Source organism: Strix uralensis, chromosome 21 (assembly GCF_047716275.1).
Source record: "Strix uralensis isolate ZFMK-TIS-50842 chromosome 21, bStrUra1, whole genome shotgun sequence".
NCBI classification, from domain to species: Eukaryota; Metazoa; Chordata; class Aves; order Strigiformes; family Strigidae; genus Strix; species Strix uralensis.
The window spans coordinates 3,093,088-3,115,004 of NC_133992.1; the positions used below are offsets into that span (position 1 = coordinate 3,093,088).

General features: G+C 46.1%; 1 protein-coding gene across 13 annotated transcripts in view; it reads left to right on the forward strand.

The window, feature by feature from the left end:
* The window catches only part of CACNA1B (calcium voltage-gated channel subunit alpha1 B), a 311,698-nt gene that overhangs the window by 261,675 nt on the left and 28,106 nt on the right, over positions 1-21,917 (forward strand). For 10 of the 13 annotated variants that reach the window (XM_074890982.1, XM_074890984.1, XM_074890987.1 and 7 more), the window contains 5 exons: positions 3,254-3,319; positions 4,015-4,106; positions 5,852-6,002; positions 9,415-9,542; positions 16,758-16,854. In XM_074890982.1, coding sequence (XP_074747083.1) covers positions 3,254-3,319; positions 4,015-4,106; positions 5,852-6,002; positions 9,415-9,542; positions 16,758-16,854 — 534 coding nt within the window. Of the gene's footprint in view, positions 1-3,253; positions 3,320-4,014; positions 4,107-5,851; positions 6,003-9,414; positions 9,543-14,230; positions 14,328-16,757; positions 16,855-21,917 lie in introns of all 13 variants that reach the window. The other 3 variants (XM_074890994.1, XM_074890983.1, XM_074890985.1) reach the window with 1 other exon arrangement.

A 21,917-nucleotide genomic window follows, 5' to 3' on the forward strand; every position in this document is an offset into this window, starting at 1 on the left:
TTGAACTCGAGTATTTGCATAAAGAAATGGTAGTCTGACTAATAAGTGTCTTCATGCCTGCTATTTGCCTGCAGCAGGTGTATGGTTAAATTGCTTTCACCAGGTTTCAGTCTTGGTAGACTCAGGTAGAGGTGAAACCCAAACCATTGCATTCTGGTAATATAAACTGTGAAGCTGTATAACACAGGGGTGTGTTTTTATGACATGGATGATTACAAAAATGAGTTTTTGTTCTAAAGCTGACACTGTTGCTTTGCCTGGTTTCCTTCACCCCTGCATTACCCCTGCGCAAGCCTCAGCAGTGGTCACAGCAGCTGGATATGACACCTCTGAACTAAGCACCCTCAAAAAACTGCCTTACAGCCACTTAGTTCTCAACCTGTGCTTGGCTTGGAGTTAGCTGTTTTCCAGATCTAAAAAGGAGTCCACATGCCCCAAAGATGGCTGTTTTCAACAGTTCTTAGCTGGTTTGCAAGCCCATTTGTACAGCTTGCTGTGTTTTAACTCTGGTTATGGGGCATGCTCATGTTATGCAGTGCAGAAAGGAGATAATTTCATCTGAAATCAGGACTTGTAGCACTGATACTGAGCTCTAATGCACTAATATTTATTGACTGTGCAGCTGCAGGGTGCATACCCCCACTCCCATCACACATGGACCCAGAAAGCACTTGACCTTCCTGGTTCTGCAGATTTTGCAGGACTTTCCAAGAAATAGAATTAGGGATGTGATGTGGGAAAGCAAAGCACAACGAGGTCAGGGAGTGGCTGAAGATGGATCTGTTCAGTAGCTCATGGCCGCAGCCAGCAAACTTCATCTCCTGCTCGCTGGTGGGGTGCCATGCTCCCCAGCACTGCCTGTGCCTGCGGCGAGTGACTCGACCAGCCTGGGGACACTACCTCAGGCTTTGCACAGGGTCTCACCATCTTCTGGGCTGAGCTCTGAGGTCTGGGGGTGATAGCTTATGTCCTGGGTGCTGTCACAAGCTCAGGGGAGCTTGTCTGCGGTATCTCTCTCAATATGAGAGAGATCTCGAGGTGCTGGAGTGAGTGCAGAGGAGGGCAATGAAGCTGGTGAAGGGCCTGGAGAATAAATCCTGTGAGGAGAGATTGAAGGAGCTGGGGCTGTTCAGTGCGAGGAGGAGAAGGTGAGGGGAGACCTCATCACTCTCTACAGCTCCCTGAAAGGACGTTGTGGAGAGGTTGGTGCTGGTCTCTTCTCACAGGGGATTAGTGACAGAACAAGAGGGAACGGCTTTAAACTGCAACAGGGGAGGTGCAGGCTGGACATGAGGAAAAAATGTTTCCCAGAAAGAGTGGTCAGAGAGTGGAATAGGCTGCCCAGGGAGGGGGTGGAGTCACCATCCCTGGATGTGTTTAAGGGTGGTTTAGATGAGATGTTGGGGGATGTGGTGTAGGGGAGAACTTTGTCGAGTCGGGCTGATGGTTGGACTTGATGATCCCAAGGGTCTTTTCCAACCGGAATGATTCTGTGATTCTGTGATTCTGTGGTGTGATGTCAGGGTATTTTGCATGATGCTTTCTGGAAGGTGTTATGGTGGCAATTGGTATTTAAAGACGCAGAGTGTGGTGGGATGCAGAGCAACCAATTTCTTTTTCTTCAGCTGTGCTTTCGAACACATCGTGGTGTTTGAGTCAAAATGATGCAGAGGTTATTTTAGGTGATAAAACTGTGGGGAGGAGTGTGCTTTCTCTCCAAAAATGGAAAAGACTTTTTAAGAGAAGAAAGTCATTTCTCTCTTGTGGTTGGAGAGAGATGCCAGGTGGCTCTGCCCACACTAGGCTGGGAGTGCTGGCCAGCCCTCTGCTGGCTGTGGGAGAACCAGGGTGGAGAACTGGTTTCAGCAGAGCATGAATGTGGTTATTGCTCTGCACTGGAGCTGGTCGAGAGGGAAGTTTCTATTAGACCTTTTAGACTATAGAGGCAAAACCTTTTTGAAGGGTGGAGATGGGAACATAGCGATTGCTTCTTTCTGCAAGCAACCTGGAGAACTGCAGGCATCCGTGATGTCATGCCATGGCCAGGGGCGGGAGTGACCGCTGTATTACACTGTATTGTCCCTTTGGGAGACACTCAACAGGCAGCAGGTGCTCTCGCATTCACCTTCGTATTATGCTTTCACCCAACCATCAAGCAGTTAACGGATGGGGACTGTGATCTAGGGGATTGCGGTGCCTTAGATGTGTTAGGTTGTGTTTTCCTTGAGGGGGAATGGAGGTGGCGGTGCTGCTGCTTTCACCTTGTAACTCATGAGGAATCCTGCAGCCAGGAGAGCCTCTGCAGAGGCTGAGACATGGGATCTGCAGGTAGAAGGTGTTCCCACTCGGGAGAGTGTCCTCGGAGTGTGTAGTCTTGGCTGGATCTTGTGAGAGGGGCTCAGCCAAGGCCCTTTTCAGTATAATCTCAACCCTTTCCAAAGCGTGTGTGCAGAGTGCTGCCCCTGAAGCGGAGCTGGGACAGTTCATGGACTGCATGGGGAGCTGCTTCTCTGTCTTTCTCCCCAGCACTGAGCTCTTGGTTCTTGTCCCTTGCGCTCAGGTGTCCCACAGAAACCACATCAGCCCCTTGCCCCATGTTTCTTACTGGGCTCCCTGTGGGCTGCATAACCCCTTTCCTGCCCTGAGAATCACAAGGTCTAGCCCTAGGGCAAGACTTCCCATTTTTTCAGCTACTACTAATTAAGAGGCATTAATTACCCATTCATTTAGCCTGAGTGGAAAGTAGCTATTACTCTCAGCTTGGGTGACATAATTACATTGTAGCCTTCACTGATTTCTTGCTAAAACTCAATCTTTTAGTCCTCCTGGGATTGCAATCTGTGCCTGTTTCAGAGCAGGAACTTTTTTCCTGGATGTAATTTTTTTCTCGTGCTAAATTTACAGTAAGGTCATTAAAAATTAATGTTTGTACAATTATGCACAGAAAGTGCCAGTGCCTGCTGGTAGCTCCAGTGCTTGCTGCAGAGCTTCTTATTGTGTTTTCCCTGCTTACTGCTTATCTGCTTGCAAGGATGTGTAGAGAGCCCTTGGAAAGCCCAGACTGTTTTGTGATCGATGAATACCTGGCTCCAGGGGTTTGACTTCTGCAGGCTGACAGAATTGTTCATATTCTCTTCCGAGTTCCTTCATCTGAAGGACAAATACCACAAAACATAGTGCTGCCCAGGAATTAAATGCTACCTCCTGACATATGCATTTGCTGTTCTTAAAACCACTTTCTCCTTTTCCACAGGCCTTGCCTTATGTGTGTCTCCTCATTGCAATGCTCTTCTTCATCTATGCCATCATTGGTATGCAGGTAAAAATTTTAGCTTTTATACTGACCGTAAGTAGCCTGGTTTTGTCCCACTGGTTCAGGGTGCAAATGGGTTATTACCTTCGCAGCAGGATCAACACCTGATTTAGAATGAGGCAAAAGGCTGTTCTTGTCCAGTGTCAGGTAAATTAGAAGTGCAAAAAAAGGCCACTTTCTCTACTCTTATTGCCAGGTCTTGTGTTGAATGTGGCCCTGAGTGTTCGAATACTTCTGGGCGTACAAAGGGAGAGCATGGGCAGGCAAACTGGCTGCAGGTGATGACCTGCAACAGAGCAGCTCTGGAGGCGGTGGTGGCAGCTGTGTCTCCCGTGGGCAGGGCACGTCCATTCCTCTGGGTATGGGCACGTCAAGAGTCTGAGAGCAGGGAGCAGCTCAGGTGCTGCACCTTTCTGAAGAGAAATGAGAAAGTTTTCTGGCCTGGGATGGAGCTGAACTGTGGTGTTGGAAAGGGTCTGTGTGAAGATGAAGCACATGAACCTTGGTTTTTTCCCCATTTGATCTCCACAACACGTTTTTATCTCCCTCTTCAGCACAGAAATTATTCTAGTTTTTGAGGTCCCTTAAACCAAGACAAATTATTTTCCTACCTTTTCTTCCAACTGCACTTGATCCACCTTTATGGACAACGTCCATGTGAGGAAGTGTTTGGCCTGAATCGCTTCTGGTTTCTGTGGCAGGTATTTGGAAACATCGCGCTAGATGATGAAACCTCCATTAATCGGCACAATAACTTCCGTACCTTCCTCCAAGCCCTGATGCTTCTGTTCAGGTAAGTAGAGTATAAAATGCCGCACGACTTGCATGTGAACGATAAGTCAGTCTTTGGTTTTGCATATGCCAGTTTAGCTGCTGTGACTTAGGCATCCTCTAAGGAAGGTATTTGGAGTAAAGCATCCATTCCTGCTTCCTCCTCCTCAGCATTAAGGGTTGGCCTGGAACATCTCTGAATATGACAGATCTTGTTCAACACACCAGCATCTCCACAGAGCGACAGCCAGTGCTGAGACACCCCACGTCAACACAGGCAGAAGCTTAATATAACACAGAACCCCCCTGCTTTAATGGATTGATGTGTGTCCTGTCATGAAGCTTACTTTTTCTTTTTTTTAAAGTGAGAATTCCTTTAATTGGTCATTTCTGCATTACCAACAAGTTAACACTTCATACGTCAACACCACCTCTGCTTCAGAGTGAAAGCGTTTCCATCTGGGTTCATTCTGCCTGGAAACGAAGCATTTTCAATGAAAAAAAAAAAAAAAAATCAATGAAACGCAGATTTTCATTTTCAGACTGGGAAAAAATGAAGTGCAGGCCCTGCTCCAAATTAGGGCAGCTTGGGGAAGATTTCACTTATCCGGATGTGTGGTGTGGAGACACAGCGGTTAATAACTGCTCTGGCCCCACAAGTGCCTGCCAGCCACGCCGAGGCTCGCTTCTGCGGATTATGCAGCGCTTGTAACTGGATATCTTGCCTGGGATTTGGTTTGCATAGTTTCTGTGAAGCCAGACGGAAATGAAATTAGCCCTTTCTAGCTCAGAATAATCACTTGACTCAAACCCCTGAATTTTAATAAAACCGGATAATTATTCAGCCTCGTGTCCAGACCTCTTGGTAGCTTTCCAGACCCCTGCAGCAGGCACAGAGGGGACAGAGGCAGCAGGATCACAATGGGGGAGCATGTTTCTGCGCAAGGGAATGGAGTGTCAGCACTCAGTGCCACTAGTGGGGAATCTGCTGTGTAATTCAGAGTAGCCTGGAAGCTGTTTCAGTTTACACGGAGCATCCAGTTTTCTCAAAGACCAGGAGGAGGGCTTGTGAGCTGACTCAGTGTGCAAATTAACATGGCAGTGAACACCACTGCAGCCAGATGGGCTGTTTGTGATGCTGTGGAGGGATGTCCCTAAAAGCACCTCGGAGTGTGGTGCAGGTATTTGGCTATTTTTCTCCCTGTAGTAGAAGTTAGAGTGGGAGAAAGGAAATTATGAAGAAATCCCAGGAGACTGTTGTGAAAAAGAGACCCAAGTCACTAGACCAACCAGACCATCCTGGAATTTCTGTATCTGTCTGATAAAGGAAATAAGAGATTCAGGTGTTGAAGCCTGGTTTCATTTCCCATCATCTCCATTGGGTTTACAGCCAGCACTAGGATAGAAACGTTAGCTGCTTCAAAAAGGAACAATCTAAGCTCTGTTTGCTTCCATTTGCACTTTTCACTGGACATGTTTAAATTAATCTGGTTTTATTCTCTGTAAAACCAGTAAAGCTTAGCCTACCTGATCCTGTTTGGGTTTTTTTACCCCCCTGTAATAGAGAGAAATATTCTTTCTCCTTTCTTTTTCATGTCAGCAGGCTGGTAGTTCAAATTCCAAATGTATAGTCTCTCCACCTGGACACAAGGTTCCACTTAATTAATTTAGTTAATTGGGCACAGTAATACCACAAGGCGGATGCCCTCCGGGTCTGTAACGGGGAAGGGGTTGGACAAGCTCACTCTCTGCCCTCCCTGTCTGCAGGAGTGCCACAGGGGAAGCCTGGCACGAGATCATGCTGTCGTGCCTGAGCAACAGAGCCTGCGACCCGCTCTCCGGCCTCACCAAAAACGAATGTGGCAGCGATTTTGCCTATTTCTACTTTGTGTCATTCATCTTCCTGTGCTCCTTCCTGGTAAGTCAGTCCTGATCTCTCCCAGAGTGGAGGTGACAGTGTGGTTTCCCGCCCCCCCGCCAAGCCCTTCCCTCCCAACCCCCTTGCTTCCTCATTCTCCCTAATTATGATTTATACAACATTACGTGACAGCTTCACTAAAACCCATTTATCATCCTGGTGATAAAATCCCTTTAATCCCCAAAGAGATCTTTTAGTCATTAGTTTAAAGGGAAGCTTTTTATCTTTCTTCTCACAGGGGGGTCTAATATTTGGAATTAAGCATTAATCTGTTTTGTCTTGATTTGTAACATGGTCCTTTGAAGAAGGGGATTGGGGAGGGCAGGGTGAGAATGGCCAAGATAACGTCGCTTTAGAAGCGCTTGCAGCAGGCAGCTGGGAGCATCACACTTATTTTATGCCTTGCGTTTTGTTTTCTTCGTCAAATAAATGCAATGATCATTTTCTTCTGCAGTGGTGCCAGGAAAGCTTTAGACAGGAAACTACACAGAGCTGCTGTACTTGATTTGTGCCCATGGACATCATATGGGCCCGGGTCTAAGCTTTAATAGGTGCCAGAGTCTTTCTGATCACTTGCATGCATAAAAAGCTCTCTGCTCTTGGGGCTTGTTCACTTTCCTGCACCACTGGGACAGGGGAATGGAAAACCAAGGACAGGAACCCAATTAAACTTCAAGCAGGAAGAGATGAAAGTCACAGCTCTAGAATGTACCAAAAAGCAACGTAGCAAGCCTACATTCAGTTCCATGGGTTTGCTTTAAAATATAAGATTTGATGCTTTGTGCAGCTAATCCCTGCTATCATCAGGCACCTTTAACCAGGAAAAAGAGGCACACGTGGCAATTTGATGCTGGGTATAGATAGAGCAACTTCAATGGCCCCTACTGAGACCCTTTGTCCGACTGCAGTTGCCCCTTCGACATCCCGTGGTTTATTTCTTCTGCATATATTAAAAAAACGTGGAGCCCTGAAAGCTTATACAAAGTTAATGCTCCATTTACTGATTTCTTCAGCACTCTATTTTAAAGCCAAATTTTTTCCTTGTACAAATCCCTGACCAAATGTCGACATTCTCATTGTTATTTTCAAGTGCATTATTGTTTCTAAAGATTTTTCTTAAAAAAGAACCCCAAACCACACCCCCCAGCCTCACCCTCCCTGGCTCATATCAGCCATTCTGCACGAAATGCAGTAGCAGAATTGGAGACTGGAACACATCTGTGCAAAATACAGCTTTGCGTGAGCTTTGTCACTGAGTCAGCGCTCCTGAAACCGCACCCTGGGCTTGCTGGCAGAGAGAGGGGAGAGCCCTCGCGAGGAGCAAAGGCAGGGAGGGCAGGCTCCAAAAATAGGCAGCAGAAAGCCAAGCAGCTGGACTGCTACGGGACGGGGCTGTAACTCATTTCTTAAAATGCATTCAGCACTTCATTGTAATGAAACATGTGGTTCCCCACAAGCGATTAAAGCATTACAGAGCCACAGCCTTGCCAGGAGGGCACGTTTTTATGGTTTGTTCAGTGGTGTTACACCACAGACTGGGGGGGGAATTGGGTAACGTATTTGTTTTTAAATGTTGTTTCTGGCTTTTTGTGGATGTCGGGCTTGACATAATTTTCCTCCTGCAATTCACACTGTTGAAAAATATGAATTGAAATTTAAAAATATACGAGAACTTTAGAAACAGCTGTAGCAAACAAGGGAAAACTCTACCCAGCCATGGCTGGAGCTGGGAGCAATGGAAAGGGACTTGGAATCAAGGGGCAAACTCTCCAAAGTCTTGCTGTCTCTTGATGCTCTGGGGGTACCGTGTTACATGTGGGGTACCTGCAACATGTGAGTGAGCCCTGCTGATGTGGTTATAGTGCTTGCAGCCTTTGAGCAGCTTATTGAGAGCTGGTCTGCACATTCCTGTCCGGTACTGCGTGCTGCACCGCCATGAGATCCTGGGGCTTGTCCAGGCTGTGCTGCACAGAGACCCTGCGAGCACCCAGGAACTGGGGTGGCACAAAGTACTGGCTTGGGTCCCCAAACGCAGCAGCGTTGTTCGATGCAGTGCTGTGCTTGAGCTGACAAGCCCTAATGTTCAGCCACAGGGGTGAATTCATGCAGGTTGCTGCAGAGACAGAAGCCTTGTTTGCAGCTGAGGCACTGGCAGGGCTGGGCTGGGCTCAGCTCTTCTCCACAGCTTGGCCTGAAGAAGACCCTGGGGCAGTGTAAGGCACCCTAGTGCTCTAGTGTGGGACACTGATATAGTGGGGGCTGGGTTCTGCCCCCGGCTTTCTGTTGGGATGGGTTCTAACAAACAGATGGACTGAAGGTCTGGAAAGCCCGTGAATAGCATTTGGTGCTGGTATGGTGATTCATTATGGACTGTGCTTGTCTGTACTGGTGGATCATGTGTCCTGGCAAGAGGCAAGACCCCCTCCTCCCTCTGCATCACACAGGAATATGAATTCTTTAAAACTGCACAACCCCCAAACTCCACTGCCTGATTTTCTTTTAACAACCAGCAGACCAGCCGGGGACACCCATATTCAGTTTAACTCTGCTCAGCCCCGCGCGAGAGCTCACCGGCTTCTTCGCCGCAGCTCAGCGTGGTGCAGAGGAGCCGCGCTCACGGCAGAGGCTCAGCCTCCCTACAAAAGACACAAGGAAGGTAGAAAGAGGCCTTGTGCCAGTCAGGTCTTTAGCTGGCACAGGAGCATCCGTTCCCACCTGCCCTCCCGCTCTTCCATTCTGCTGGCTGCAGCTTGATCTCTTCCCATTGAAATCCTCGTGACTCTTCCATCGGCTTTAATAAGAGGAGAATCTTTATATGCCAGAAGAATTTGCCGGGCTGTGTTACACAGTGGCCATTGGGGACAGGAGCTTTTTGTGTGTCCTGCCCCTCGTCTTTCTGGGGATCTTTGAAGTTTTGAATTGTTATGAGTCTAAAATAGGACATTCAGTCTAAAGGATGGTTTTTCTTCTAGCTGTTCTTGTCTTGATGTGCCTTGATTTGAAAGTGCTGGAAGAGTTCACATCACCCGGTTGGTGAAGCAGCCGCTGCTGCCCATGTGTTGCTCTGTGCTGGCGCAGGGTGAAGGAGGGGCAGGGAGAGGTGCTGAGCAGCCCCTGGGGTGGTCAGGCTGTGGGACACCCCCAATGATGGGGACGTGGCCGAACTCCGCGGTCAAAAGCCGTGGCAAACCTGCTGAATACTGCAGAGCTGGAAGCGGCTGCAGGGGAGGAGGAGGCGGCAGCAGCATCCCCAGGGCTAAATCTTTATAGAGTTTATTCTCCAGGGTGCGGCTGCTTCTTGTAGCAAGCACACACCCTGCTAAGGGAATCATACCTGCTCCCGTTCCAGCTTCTTTCCTTTTCCTTTCTTTTCCTCTTTTTCTTTAAGTGCCTTATTGCTTCCTCTCTGCAGATGTTAAACCTGTTTGTGGCTGTGATTATGGACAATTTTGAATACCTGACAAGAGACTCCTCCATCCTTGGGCCCCATCATTTGGATGAGTTTGTTCGTGTCTGGGCTGAATATGACCCAGCTGCCTGGTATGTACACTGTTATATTTGGAGAAAAGGATATACATTATGTATAAATACCATACCTATACACACAAACAGCCTGTTTTAATGTGAGTACAGCTCCAGAAGGAAAACGACTCCAAAGGTTGAGGTAACATGGGGGCTAATTGCTCCAACTTCAATTCACTGTGCACTGGAGATGAACAAACCTGATGTCATTACAAGGGCATTTCCTTCAAATAGACACAAGATAGACATAAACCAGCAAATCAAGGAAGAAAAATGCACCCTCCTCCCCACACACACAGAGCCAAAAATTAATAGGGTAAATTCAAATGATCTTGGCTAAATGGCCAAGTAGAAAAGCTGTTTAGCGTTTCCAAAAGGAGCTTTGATTGCCTTTGGTTTCTACATCCTCGTTTGGAGATAAAAATATGCTGAATCTCTTGCAATTGGCAGCACTTTAGGTAACTTGAGAGGCTAGGCCTTGTTATACCTCATTTGTGGAACATTTCTCTCCTAGCTGAGAACCACCTTAATGGGGTCACAAATCCTGTGCAGAGACCTGAGGCCAGACACAAAAAAAAAAAAATCAAATTTTCAAGGTGCTATCCCTCCCTTAAAAGGAGATGATGTACCCCACTGTTTTGCATCTGAGTCAAGTGCTACAGGCTCAGACCTCATCATTTGCTTTCACCCACCTGTGAGGCAGCAGGGAGCGACATGATGTCTCTCAACATAAGGGTGGTTTGCTAAAAACGTCATTTTTAAACAGACATTTCTCATCAAACCCGATGGTTTGATGATCTTGGAAGCCTCCTTCTAATGACATCAAATTGTAGAAGGGAATTTGTTCTTCTAAATAATATTTAAGTTTTGGACTTGCAGTTGAAATAGAAGATGTGTGAAACAATAAGAAAATGCAATAAGCCTAACTTTGGAAGCATTTCAGTTCTCAGTGAGCCTCTGATAAAATGTGCCTGATATATGAGTGTGTTAAAGGAGGAGATGTTTTTTGTCACAGCCAGATGGTGAGGTGTTTGGTTTTATGGTTGTATCTCTTTGTTTTTCTTATTCAAAGACACTCACAGGGAAAGCTGCACACCTGGGCTTAAGCACCACGGCAGCAGAGGAGTGGCACTGCGTTGTGGCAGACCAAGGGCCACTGCTGAAGCATTTTAAGGAGTTTTTTAAAAATGAGGGAACAGCTCTGACCAGTGACCACTTGTAGAGCAAGACTGACTTCAATATATAGATTTTTGCCATTGTCCAGAGAAAGCTACTGCACAACAGTCCTGGTGACTGTGTTATTTTCATTTCTCGACGTTCTGAGATAAGGTCACAGTAATTTCCTTGATATTCTGCAGTTTGGGAATTTGCCTGTTAGGAGACTTTTTTTTTATTTAAAGTCCTACTGATTTTGTATCCATTTTCCTCCCCATGAGTTACTCTGCAATGAATCTCCTCTGTATTTGTAATGAAGCTGCCTCCAGCTCCTACAATCTTTTCACTCTTTTTTGTTTCCCTTCAGTAGAGACAGATGCAGAAAGTGTTTGTATAATCAGCATCTCAAACTCCCTGCTAGGATGTAATTAAACTGCTTTAAAATCTCAGTTAAATTGATTTAGGCTGACTTTAAATGTAAACCTATTCCAAAATGACTGCATTTCTCTGAACTGTGTGTGATTTTAACTAGCTCAAAGCCATATATACTGCACACATACTAGCAGCTTGTAATCTCCAAGCAGATTTTCATTACCACATGCTCTGTAACACAGACAAGTCCTTTGTGGGTACTTGGCAGGCAGTAAATAGCGTTTTTTCCTGTTTCAAATCCAGTCCTATCTCTTACCACTAGAAAAATCTCAATGAGACTGAAAACTTGGGCGTGCCCATTCTCTTAAAAATAGTCTTGGTTCTGATTAGCATCCGTGGGAGGAGTAACATACCTGCAAGGGAAAAAGTTAGTGTCAGTGCTTTTTTAATGTTTATGTGTTCAGGAACTTTCCACCCGTAAGAGGCATAAGCATTAAGTTTTCAGAAAGATGTGCTTGCTCTGTTAACTCTGAGCGCTGAGGTTACATTTTGTGAGTCGCTCAGAGCCAAACCTTTTCACTTCTAGAGCTGTTAATACAGAATATGTCATATATTGACATCCTAATTCTGTTTTTCTCTAACCATTTTCCCATTTTGCTCTGATGTGAAGCTATTGATGTTGGCAGAGTGACTGGGAGCAGAAATGCAAATCAAAGGACAGCCAAGACATGATGCTTGAGGCTTGATCCTAAAACATGTGCATGTTCTGGATTTTCCATGTGTGAATAGTTCCACTAAAATCACTTGTGTTTTCGTAAGTGGGACTAACATTTCCACAATTTAAAAGTAGTCTGAAATCCATTCACAGTTTAAGGCCAGAACAGATCATTTGGGCTGAACTTCTGTGAAACTCTGGACATGGTAATTCACGACAGATATCCATGGACTTTGCTTAATAACTTGTCTTTCAAGGTACGGCTCCCAGCAGTACACCCTGTTTTGACCTGAAGACACGGGGCTTTAGAGGACGCATTTTTTATTCATCTGTTTGCTCCCACTAGTTGGTCAAACTCATTGAAAGAAAGTGTTGATCCAATTTTTGTTTTCCATGTCAGCCATCTGCTTTTAGCATTTCAGCTCCCAGTATAGACATGTGTAGGGGAATGGTAAATAATCACTGTAGCAGAATTTGCAAGACTCCCAGGCAGTGTTATCTTACGCTTAGATGCAGGTGAGCTGATTCCTACTTCCATCTGTCACTAATTGATTGCCTCTCTCGAGGTCTCTTCTTTGATTGTCCCAAGGAAAAGGGAATTACAGTGTTTGTCCACTTTCCATAGCTTGAGACCCTTGATGAAAGATGCTGCATGGGTAAAAAGTATAAGTGCTGTTATACTTTGGTTATATAGATAACATTTTGTACAAAGGTTTAATGTGTGCATATTTACATACCAATTTCCAACATCACCTTTGGTTTTGTTACAAAATCTCACTTTCTGTAAATGTTTCTGGGGAAAAACATTCAAAGGGAAGTAAAAAAAGCAGCTAGCAGCTGTTGTTCTAGATGTGTGTCACACTCAGTAGGGGTAAGTATGGGGAAACTTGGATTTAGGGGTGGCAGAAGCCTCGGGTTCACAGAAAAAGAGAGAGCGAGAGAAATGGGGCTCATACAGCAGTTTGGTCCAGGGCTGGGAGTCAATCAGAAAAGGAGTGAAAACACTGCATTTAAGGATGAACTGGGGAAAAAAAGCAAACTGGATTTGTTCAAGATATATGAAGTGAGACTTTATCTCTCTTATACCCCCTTCCCAGCGCATACCCCTTAGAGATACTGGAAATGTAGGTCTTGCCATCCCATTCCCATTAGTTTCTATAAAAGCTGAGGGAGTTGCTCCTGGCAGCACCTTCAGCAGTCAGGAGGAGGTGCAGGTGCTCCCAAGGGAGAGCTTTTTCTTGGCTATTGGAGTTGAAGGGATGCTGATGAAAATAAACAAAACTCAGATAGATTTAAACAACCTGGGAAAGAATCTCTGGTTGTCATAATTTGCTGTCGTGACCTTCCGATGCAATACATCTGCTGGTTTTCAAGCCTTCCACGGACTCTTAGAGAGCTCAGGGAACTGCTCTTAATGTATTTTCTACACACTGATTTTAGAAAACCGTTCTAAAATTTCGGTAAACTTCTTGACTCAGTTAAACCAATATACTTTTTATAACCATGATTAGGCCTGCAGCCAAGACTTGTACAGTTCCATTTGATCTGTTTCTGAATTAATAGTTTTGAGTTGATTGTGAAGGTTTTGAATAGAACTTAATTTTTCACATCCAAAAAAGCAGTAATATTGAAGGAGATATTCCAAAATATTCCAGCCTTCTTTATATAACATACCAAAATAAACATACCAAAGGCAAATCATCTCATTTTTCTTTAGAGGGCATTTTGAAGTTCAGTACAGCTCTTTTTGGACATGATTTGGTTACTTACAAAAGATTAAGAAATCTAATCCTGCTGTTAAATTAGCTGAAAATATTGTTGGGAATTAATGAGACTGACCATAAAGCTACCTCGAGGCATCTGATTTCATCTACTGATAATGAAGGCTGGATTTTCCCAGTGCCAATGGCCAAGACAGCTCTCAAGATGGCAGTTTCTGGACTTCCAGCAAATTGCTTATTGCCCGTGAAGCAGAGTACAGCCCTACTGGGGCTATGTGGGTGGTAACAGTGGAAGGTAAAGGTTCCCAAGCCCTTTTGAACCAGCTGACTTGAATCCCAGTAATAATCCATTAAATAGGCTATTTGTGTGCTGCAGGCTCTGGTTTTGTTGGGCTGCTGCAGCATCTGGGTGATGGGTAGGGGCTGTCTGTAGGCAGATGTTCAGGCACAGAGAAGTAAAACATTAGTGATAAAGGTAACCAAATGCAATAGTTGGAAAGCCTTGCACGTGGCACTGAAGGTTTCACAGAAGAAAATTCAAGGATACAGATTTTGCTGAGCAGTTGGAAGTTCTCTCTCTCTCTCTCTCTGTGTTAAAGTGCCTCCTTTACTGCAAGCCGGGTTGCTGTCAGACTAACCTTGCTTTTCAGTGGGTTTTGCCCTTCCAATTTCTCCTGTTTACCTAGGGAAAAACTGATGCCTGTTGGGTTTCGCTGTCATAACATCTGATGTTTTCTTTCCAGTTGCCGGATTCATTATAAGGATATGTACAATTTGTTACGTGTAATTGCTCCACCCCTGGGCTTAGGAAAGAAGTGCCCTCATAGGGTGGCATACAAGGTTTGGAACTTCAGAGACTCCCTCCAGCATTTTCAGTTCTGGTTTTGTTTCTTTTTATCCTCCCCCCCCCCGCCGCCCCCCAAGTGCAAATGCAAACAGTACAGAAAAAAACTGTAACGTAACTAACCGTTGCCTGAAAAAAGGAATGATTGACTGACTGCCTCCTTTTTCCTCAATGCATCTCTTCCCTGTCTACTCCTACACCCCAGCTGGCTGGAGACAGGCAGCTTTATGAGACAGTGAACCCTCCAGCTTCCATTCTGCTGGGTCTAGGTGGGAAGTGTTGGGGAAAAGCAGCACAGCATCTGAGCACTTTCTCTCTAAATATACACACCGGAGAGAAATGTCAGCCCAAGATTTCTAGGGAGTAGCAAGTCCATTTTGTCTGGGCTTCGTAACATTGTCACTCCAGCTGAATGACCAATGTTTGAACCCTTCATTTTCCTGAGCTGAAAAGACATTTGATCTGGGTGCTGGTTAACTGGGCGGCAGAGTGGGGTCGTTACCTAGGCTGGGGAGAGAGGAAGGGATGAGCTTTTCACAGTGCAACAGCAACAGCCAGAGATTGCCTTAGGAGCAAAATTACCTCTCTGAGATCGTAAGCTATGATGGACATTCAGTGAAACCTCCTGCCTCATGGCCAGGAAGAGTATACTGTGCTTGGGATCTGAGGTGAGGTATTAAGGAGAGGACTTGCCAAGAAATCAGCACAGGATGACACTGGACTTCAGTGGGGTCCCTGCTACAGGCAGGGATTTTCTTGCAGTCAGTGCATGGAAAGTAGAAGATCAAGGGGAGAGAAGTGGAAGCAGCCATCATGGAGCTTGCTTTTCTCTTTCACTCCAGCCCATGTGTTTTCCACACCTGATTTGGGATTAAGAGTTAACCAGCATTGCAGAGAAGACACCAGACCCTGTACCTCCAGCCAGGGAGCAGGGGAAGAGAGAAGCTGAGGGAAGCCATTGGCTGTAATTACAATTTGTGTCTCTCAGCAGACTTTAAATTAGCTCTGGGCTATAAAACCTGAGTGGTATTTTAACTGCATTAGTTACCAAGGACAGGAATAGATGGTTTTGGCTTGGTAAATTCTCTCCTCCACCCCCTCCTGCATCAGTGCTTTACATAGGAATTGAGGCCCATCTCAGGGCAGCAGGTTGGTGTGCTGGTGCCTGCTTCTGTAGCTGTCCTGGTCGAGAAAGGGGTTTCATATGGGTGCGTAGGTCTCTGTTTCCCTCCTAGTATAGTGGAGATGATAATGCTATCCTGCTTTTCCGGGGTTAAACATTAATTAATAACATGCTGCAATATCCTTAGGTCTCCTCAGATGACAGGCAACACAGAGTTGCACAACATAATAAGCTGGCGGCTCACTGAGAAAACAAAATGAGATTGTCATAGTCATGCTCCCAATTCCAGTAGTCAGAAAAGGGTGAAGCAGGAGAATTCCTTGCTGTTTCTGTATCCCTTGGTTTTCAGGACAGGATTTTATTTACCACCAATGTGTGCTGAAGGTAGATGCTGTCAGTAATGGGCTGGTCTAAGGGCCTTTTCCCAAATCTCTGCAATTCCCAGTTCCCTCTAACGCAGAGCATAGCCAGCTGCCCTTGGTGGTGGAGACAACCAGTTGATGTTGGCTTGATGAAAGAGGGACCCCATCAGATGTAAAGGAGAAACAGGTCCCCTTTCTGCTACCGTCCTGTAAATCGAGTGCTGGCCTCTGGTTTTGTCAAACCTGAATTCAGGCTGGAGGAGAAATTCAGGCTGGCTGAGGTTTTGCAGTTTGTACTCTTGGCTTGGAGTTGGAGCAGTCCCACTCTGTCCCCTGAGCAAACACACCAGGATTGGCTTTTTGCTTCTCTCATAGCCCACAGGCTAAACTGAAAACTAAACTCTTTATTCAGTGAAGGAAAGCAGAGTATTCTCTCTCAGCCCTATCTCTCCCTGTCCCATAACTCTGCCTACCAGCTCTCCCTGGCATGGTGAATACAGTCTCTTGACTGACTGGTTTGGAGGGGTGAGAAGGGGAGGCATCCCTCCACCCCCGCAAAGAGCCAGCCAAACCCGAGCCCTCCCCGCACCCTCTCCCCCCGAGCGGAGACATCAATCATTCCCCATGGGGACCCACATGCCGAGGCGCAGCTCCGGCCATGGGACGTCCCTGCAGCGAGGAGGAGACGTTGGGCATTGAAACACAGCAACGGAAGTGGAGAAACCTTTCTATTTACCCACCTCTTCATTTCAGTTTTGTTTTCCTGAGAAATCTGATTAACCGGATCTCTGTTTTCTTGTCTGCTTTCCCTTCTCTCTCCTCCTTTTCATTTGCTCCACTGTGTTGCCTTTTTCCCCATCCCCTTCCTTTTTTTCCCCCCCACCCCGTCTGGTTTGATTTCTGTGTCTTCTTGCTTTTGCCTCCCTCCCTTTGACTCCAAGCGGGCGCATCAGTTACACAGACATGTATGAGATGCTGAGACACATGTCCCCACCTCTAGGCCTTGGAAAGAAATGCCCTGCTCGCGTTGCCTATAAGGTAGACCAACCCCCCCTAGAAACTCCTGCCAAACCACCAGCTTTTTGTGCCGTGGCTGAAGTGGGTGCTGGTTTTCTGTGGCATTAGTGTTGTTCTCTTGGACTCTTCTGGTGCTTTCTCTGCTTCCCAAGCAGACTGGATTTTGGATCTTCTGCTGCTTTTTTTTTTTTTTTTTGGTAACCTTTTTTTGGTCTTTGAAACTATGGCACATCAGTTTGTCTTTCTAAGTATGTCTCCACTATCTCTATCAGTGTTTCTCTCTCCTCTCTCATTCTGCTTCCATTTAGGCTAATTTGGGCAGGGAGGGTGCTAATGAGCAAATTACCCCACCAATATGATCCCCATTTATCTTTCTACAGCTCTTGGACTATCCTTTCTCACTTAGCCCTTCAGTAGTATGTTGTTTTTTCCCCCTCTTAATTAGATTGGAGTAATTAGAGTAGGCAGTACTGTAGGAGTTAGCAAGCTATTAAACAGAGGCAACACCAGAAGGGCTCCTTAAATACGCTTGTGAAAGAAATTATTTTAACAGAAAACATTTAAGACAGTAAGATGAAAAAATCACTCAAACTTATTGTTTATTCTGAAAAACTTTTTAATTGAACCACAAAAATGCATTAGATCCAAAAGGCTGCTAGCTGCTGCCTTTCAGATGCTGCCTGGAGGAACACAGTGGAAGCTCATATAGACACAGAGACGAAATTCTGGAGCAGACCCCAACCCCACCAGTTAAAGCCATGCTGCGATTCCAGCAGTTTGCATGGTGCTTAGAAATTTGCATTTGCAGGGGCAATTCCACGGAAGTTTTTAACATGGGACCTCACGGTTTTGGAGACAGGTTTGTCATAAGCATTTGGCATTGGTCTAATTGAGCGCCCATCAAACTCAACAGGTTTTTTTTGCTGTTGATGTCATTTCGGCCACCACCAACCCCAATTACTGCACCCCGCCATGCTGGTGCAATGGATCCAGATCACAACAGCCCCTCCAGTAGTGCTTATTTTTTCACTGAGGCCATATGAAAACAAGATTTTGCAAAGAGTCTCAAGCTAAACCCAAACCTGGGCCTGCCTTTATGTAGGATACTTAGCAGCAAGAAGAAGTTCAGATACAGCTTCATACAAGATCCTTCCTCGGTGTGTTAGTATTTAAAATAAAAAGAAAATTAAACATAACCATAAAGCTAGCATTTCTGTATTCCTTTTGATTTGTTTCTGGCCACTTTGGCAGCTGCTTTAAAAAAGCATCTCTATCGCGAGTAATTCATAGCCACCACACTATAACTAAGCTTGAGAAACCCAGCTACGTCAAAATGCTGGTTCCAGGTCTCAGCTATTACAAATAGATGGGTAGATAGATAAACATCTATATAGAGGTACAAATTATACACAGAAACCCAATAATTTTAAACTAATCAGTGTCTCCTTTTAGCACCTGTGAGTTTCCATCGACTTAAAATGAAGCTGTGTCCTGCTGAAAGCCCGGCAGTAGGTGTTTGCAGCTGGGCAACCAGATCTGCTCTGTGGTCACACGTGTGTACAAGAAGCATAAAGCTCTCCCTTTTTTTTTTTTTCTTTCCCCAAAATCTTGTACAGTTAAAAAGGGAAGAAAATAAAAAGGGTTAAAAAGATCATGTGTTAAAATAAGCATTTTAAAGAAACTTTTGACTGATTTTCATCGTTTGACATCTCTGTGCCTCTGTGTGGTTGTTCTCAACTGTTGCAGCAAACTATCCCTGGGCGGAGGCACTGCAGATGTGCCTTCCCTAGTCTGTCTTTTCACAGAATCGTCTAGGTTGGAAGGGACCTTGAAGATCATCTAGTCCAATCATTAACCTAGCACTGACAGATCCCAACTACACCAGATCCCTAAGTGCTATGTCAACCCGCCTCTTGAACACCTCCAGGGATGGGGACTCTACCACCTCCCTGGGCAGCCCATTCCAACGCCCAACAACCCCTTCTGTAAAGAAATGCTTCCTAATATCTACTCTTTCCATGTGAGTTAGCTGGTATCTCGTTTAATTTGTCTGTCTTTACAGAACACAAAACTTAGGTACACAGGAATGGTATCTTTTTAAAATACAGACTGCTGATTTTTTTTAAAGACGTCTTTAATTTTTACCCATTTACTAAGAAACCTCTAAAAGCTGTCTGTGTATGACTGAACCATAAGTAGGGATGGGTTCAGGTCAAACAGCTCAAATCTAGACTAAACATCAGATATCTCTGAGCTTGGAGGTGTTCAGATTCATTTTGCACGTTATCAGAGAGCTCCAAACTACAGAAATACAGACTTAAGACCAGATCTGAATTTTTCCCATGGTGTAAGGCTGCAGCTTGGGCTGACCCCCACTCCCAGCTACGGCTGCTGGTAAAACTAAACCTTCCTGGGGAGGCAGTACAGGTTTTTGCTCCCTCCCTCCCTCCTCCACTTCTATGTGCAGCGCTAGGAACAGCACGTCTCCAGAGACAGATTGGTGCTGAGCATCTTCCCCCAGATGACGGCTGCGTGTGGGTCGTGGCATCCCCCTGCCCTACACCTCCTGGTGCGCCCCTCCACCAGTGTCACTTGCTGTCCTCCCACAGTTGATGGGAGACTTGGGGAGAAGAGTGCAGCCCCCCCTGTCACGGACACCTCCACGCAGAGCCAGCGTGCAGGGAGACACGACCCCCTCGTCCTGCAGACATAGCTCAGTCAGTGCTGACAGCAGCCAGGGCTCTGTCTCCGTGCTGGTTCTGCTCTCTCCCTCTGAACCAAATGATTTTTTAAAAACCTTACTGCTCTGTCAGGCAAAAGCTCTTTTGCCCCACATGTCCACCCTTTTTCTTTCCATATATACTTTCCCAGTCCTCTCTGCAAAAGATTTTGTGTCTTTTCCCTGTCTTTGTCTGTGTTGCCTTCTCAGGATGTGCATGCTGTCGTTTTGTTTGGATTTTTCCCTCTCTGCAGCCTCCTCAGCTGCTGTCCTTCCTTTCTGCTGTTTTCTGGTTCCCCTTTCTCAACTGTTCTCCTTGGTCGGTGTGACCAGCCTCTGGCATTCCATGCACGGGGCTTGCTGCTTGCCTGGAGGTGCATGTGTGGGGTCCTCCAGCAGCGTTGCTCGGGCACCAGGAGAGCTCTGTCCCACGCTGGGGGGGAGTGAGAAAAGGGTGAAGAAACTGAATTTTAAAATCTCTTCTACCCAGCCAGGTGAAAAGAGGGAAGAAAACCACTTTGACTTCACTCTCGTGTCTTGAGATTTGATGGCTTGTTCATTTTCAGATGAGGGTGGTGGTTTTTTCATTCTGTTTACAGCCACATGTTGAGACTTTGAGGCCTCTTAGAGAGACTCAGCGTGTCTGTGGCAAATGGTCCTGGGGTTTTATATGCTATTCAACAGTAGCAATAAGGGCAGAGTGGCAGCCAGCTGTGCCATCACCTGGAGTCAGACCGTCCTTTGCACCACAGAGCTTGGAGTGCAGCTTTAGAGAAAGTGGGAGAAGGAAATGCCCATGACGGTGCTAAATCTCTCTGGCACTACAGTGCCATCAAGATATCTTGCAGATATCTGCAAGAGCAGGGTTGTAGGTGGGGGTTTTTTGAGAGCCTGAGGGTATGATTCTTAGGAATGGTGTGGTGCTAGGAGAGGCAGTAACCCAAGTCTTTCCCCACTGCTCTTCAGAGTCATCTTTTTACCTCCCTCTTCAGGGACAGGAGAAGACAGCATTGCCAGCAGGCACGTCTCCACCTCTGTCCAGCTCTAGCTCTAGGCATAGCTCTGCATAGAGTCTGCAGGGTGATGCTGACAGCTGGAGGGGGCTCTTGACTTTCTTTTGTGGTTCTGTTGATGCTGTCAATCGCAGCTTTGCACACCCTATTTCAGGGGTGATTTACTGCAGGGATTAGGAGAGATGTGGCTCTCCCTTTATCACCTCCTGACATGGCCAAGGCTCCTGGATGTGTGATGGGGGTGATCTCGGAGCTGGGATGGCTCCCCATCCACACCAGGGTTGCACCTCACCTTGCCCGTCACTGCCACATGGGTTTTAAAATCTGGATTAGGACCCTTAAGGCTAATCAAGCTTTTGAATGGTCCACTTGCTAGCTGCCCAGCCTTAATACCTCTTCTGCACAGAGCTGACATCCTGCATCGCTTTTGCTGGACAAGGAGCAAGATTGCACCTATGGAAGGTAGGATGACCACTCCATGCAACAGGTCCAGTTGTGTGCCAGCGAGACAGTGCCCACATTTTGGAGCACAGACCTGGCTCCTCCGTTGGCTGTGGGAGGGAGGAAGGCCATGGCCAGCCTCTCTGAAGCCAACAGAAGAGTTAAATCAGAGTAGAATAGTTACAACTAGGTCGGAGTGAATTATTCATAGCAAATAATTTATTCACTAAACTCAGCCTCGTTTCCATTGTCCCGAATTTATTCACGCTTGGGGATTATTCCCAGAGTGGTTCTCGTCCCAGAGGCAGCACGGGAGCTGCTGATGGGGTGCTCTTAATAATTCAAATCCATTGGGGTGCCAGCTAGTTCTCCTGGCATTTGTAGCTCAGTATGCTCCTCTTCCTGCTAATGTTTGGACAAATGTGTCAGTGAATAAAATTTATGGTGCAGATATTTCTGTTCAGTGCTCGCTTTCTGGGTCAGGCTGGGAGCCAGCAGGAGACCTTTTGACACCAGGATGAATTTTCCCCCATTTCTCTAACACATTCCCTGCCTATTTGGACATTGTCCAAGAAGTTTTTAAGATCTGCAGAAACCAAATACTGAAAGGTCATAAATTCTGTCAATTCTTCTTGACAGAAAGGTTTGGTTTCTCCTTAGCAGTGTCTTTGTTTATTTGCAATTAAATCACTACTAGAAGCCTAGGGGTGTGTGCATCCCTCCTGACCACACAAGTAATCAGAGCAAAAAGTGTTGCCTCCCTAACCCTGGCTGTAATCAGTTACTACCTCGTTATCTGCACAACGTTAATTAGGAGACTCTAGAGACAATATTGCAGCTCCTGCCTCTGGGGCCTTTTCCTGCAGAAACATTAACGAGCTCCCCTCACCCTCCCTTGGGAGGGGGACGCC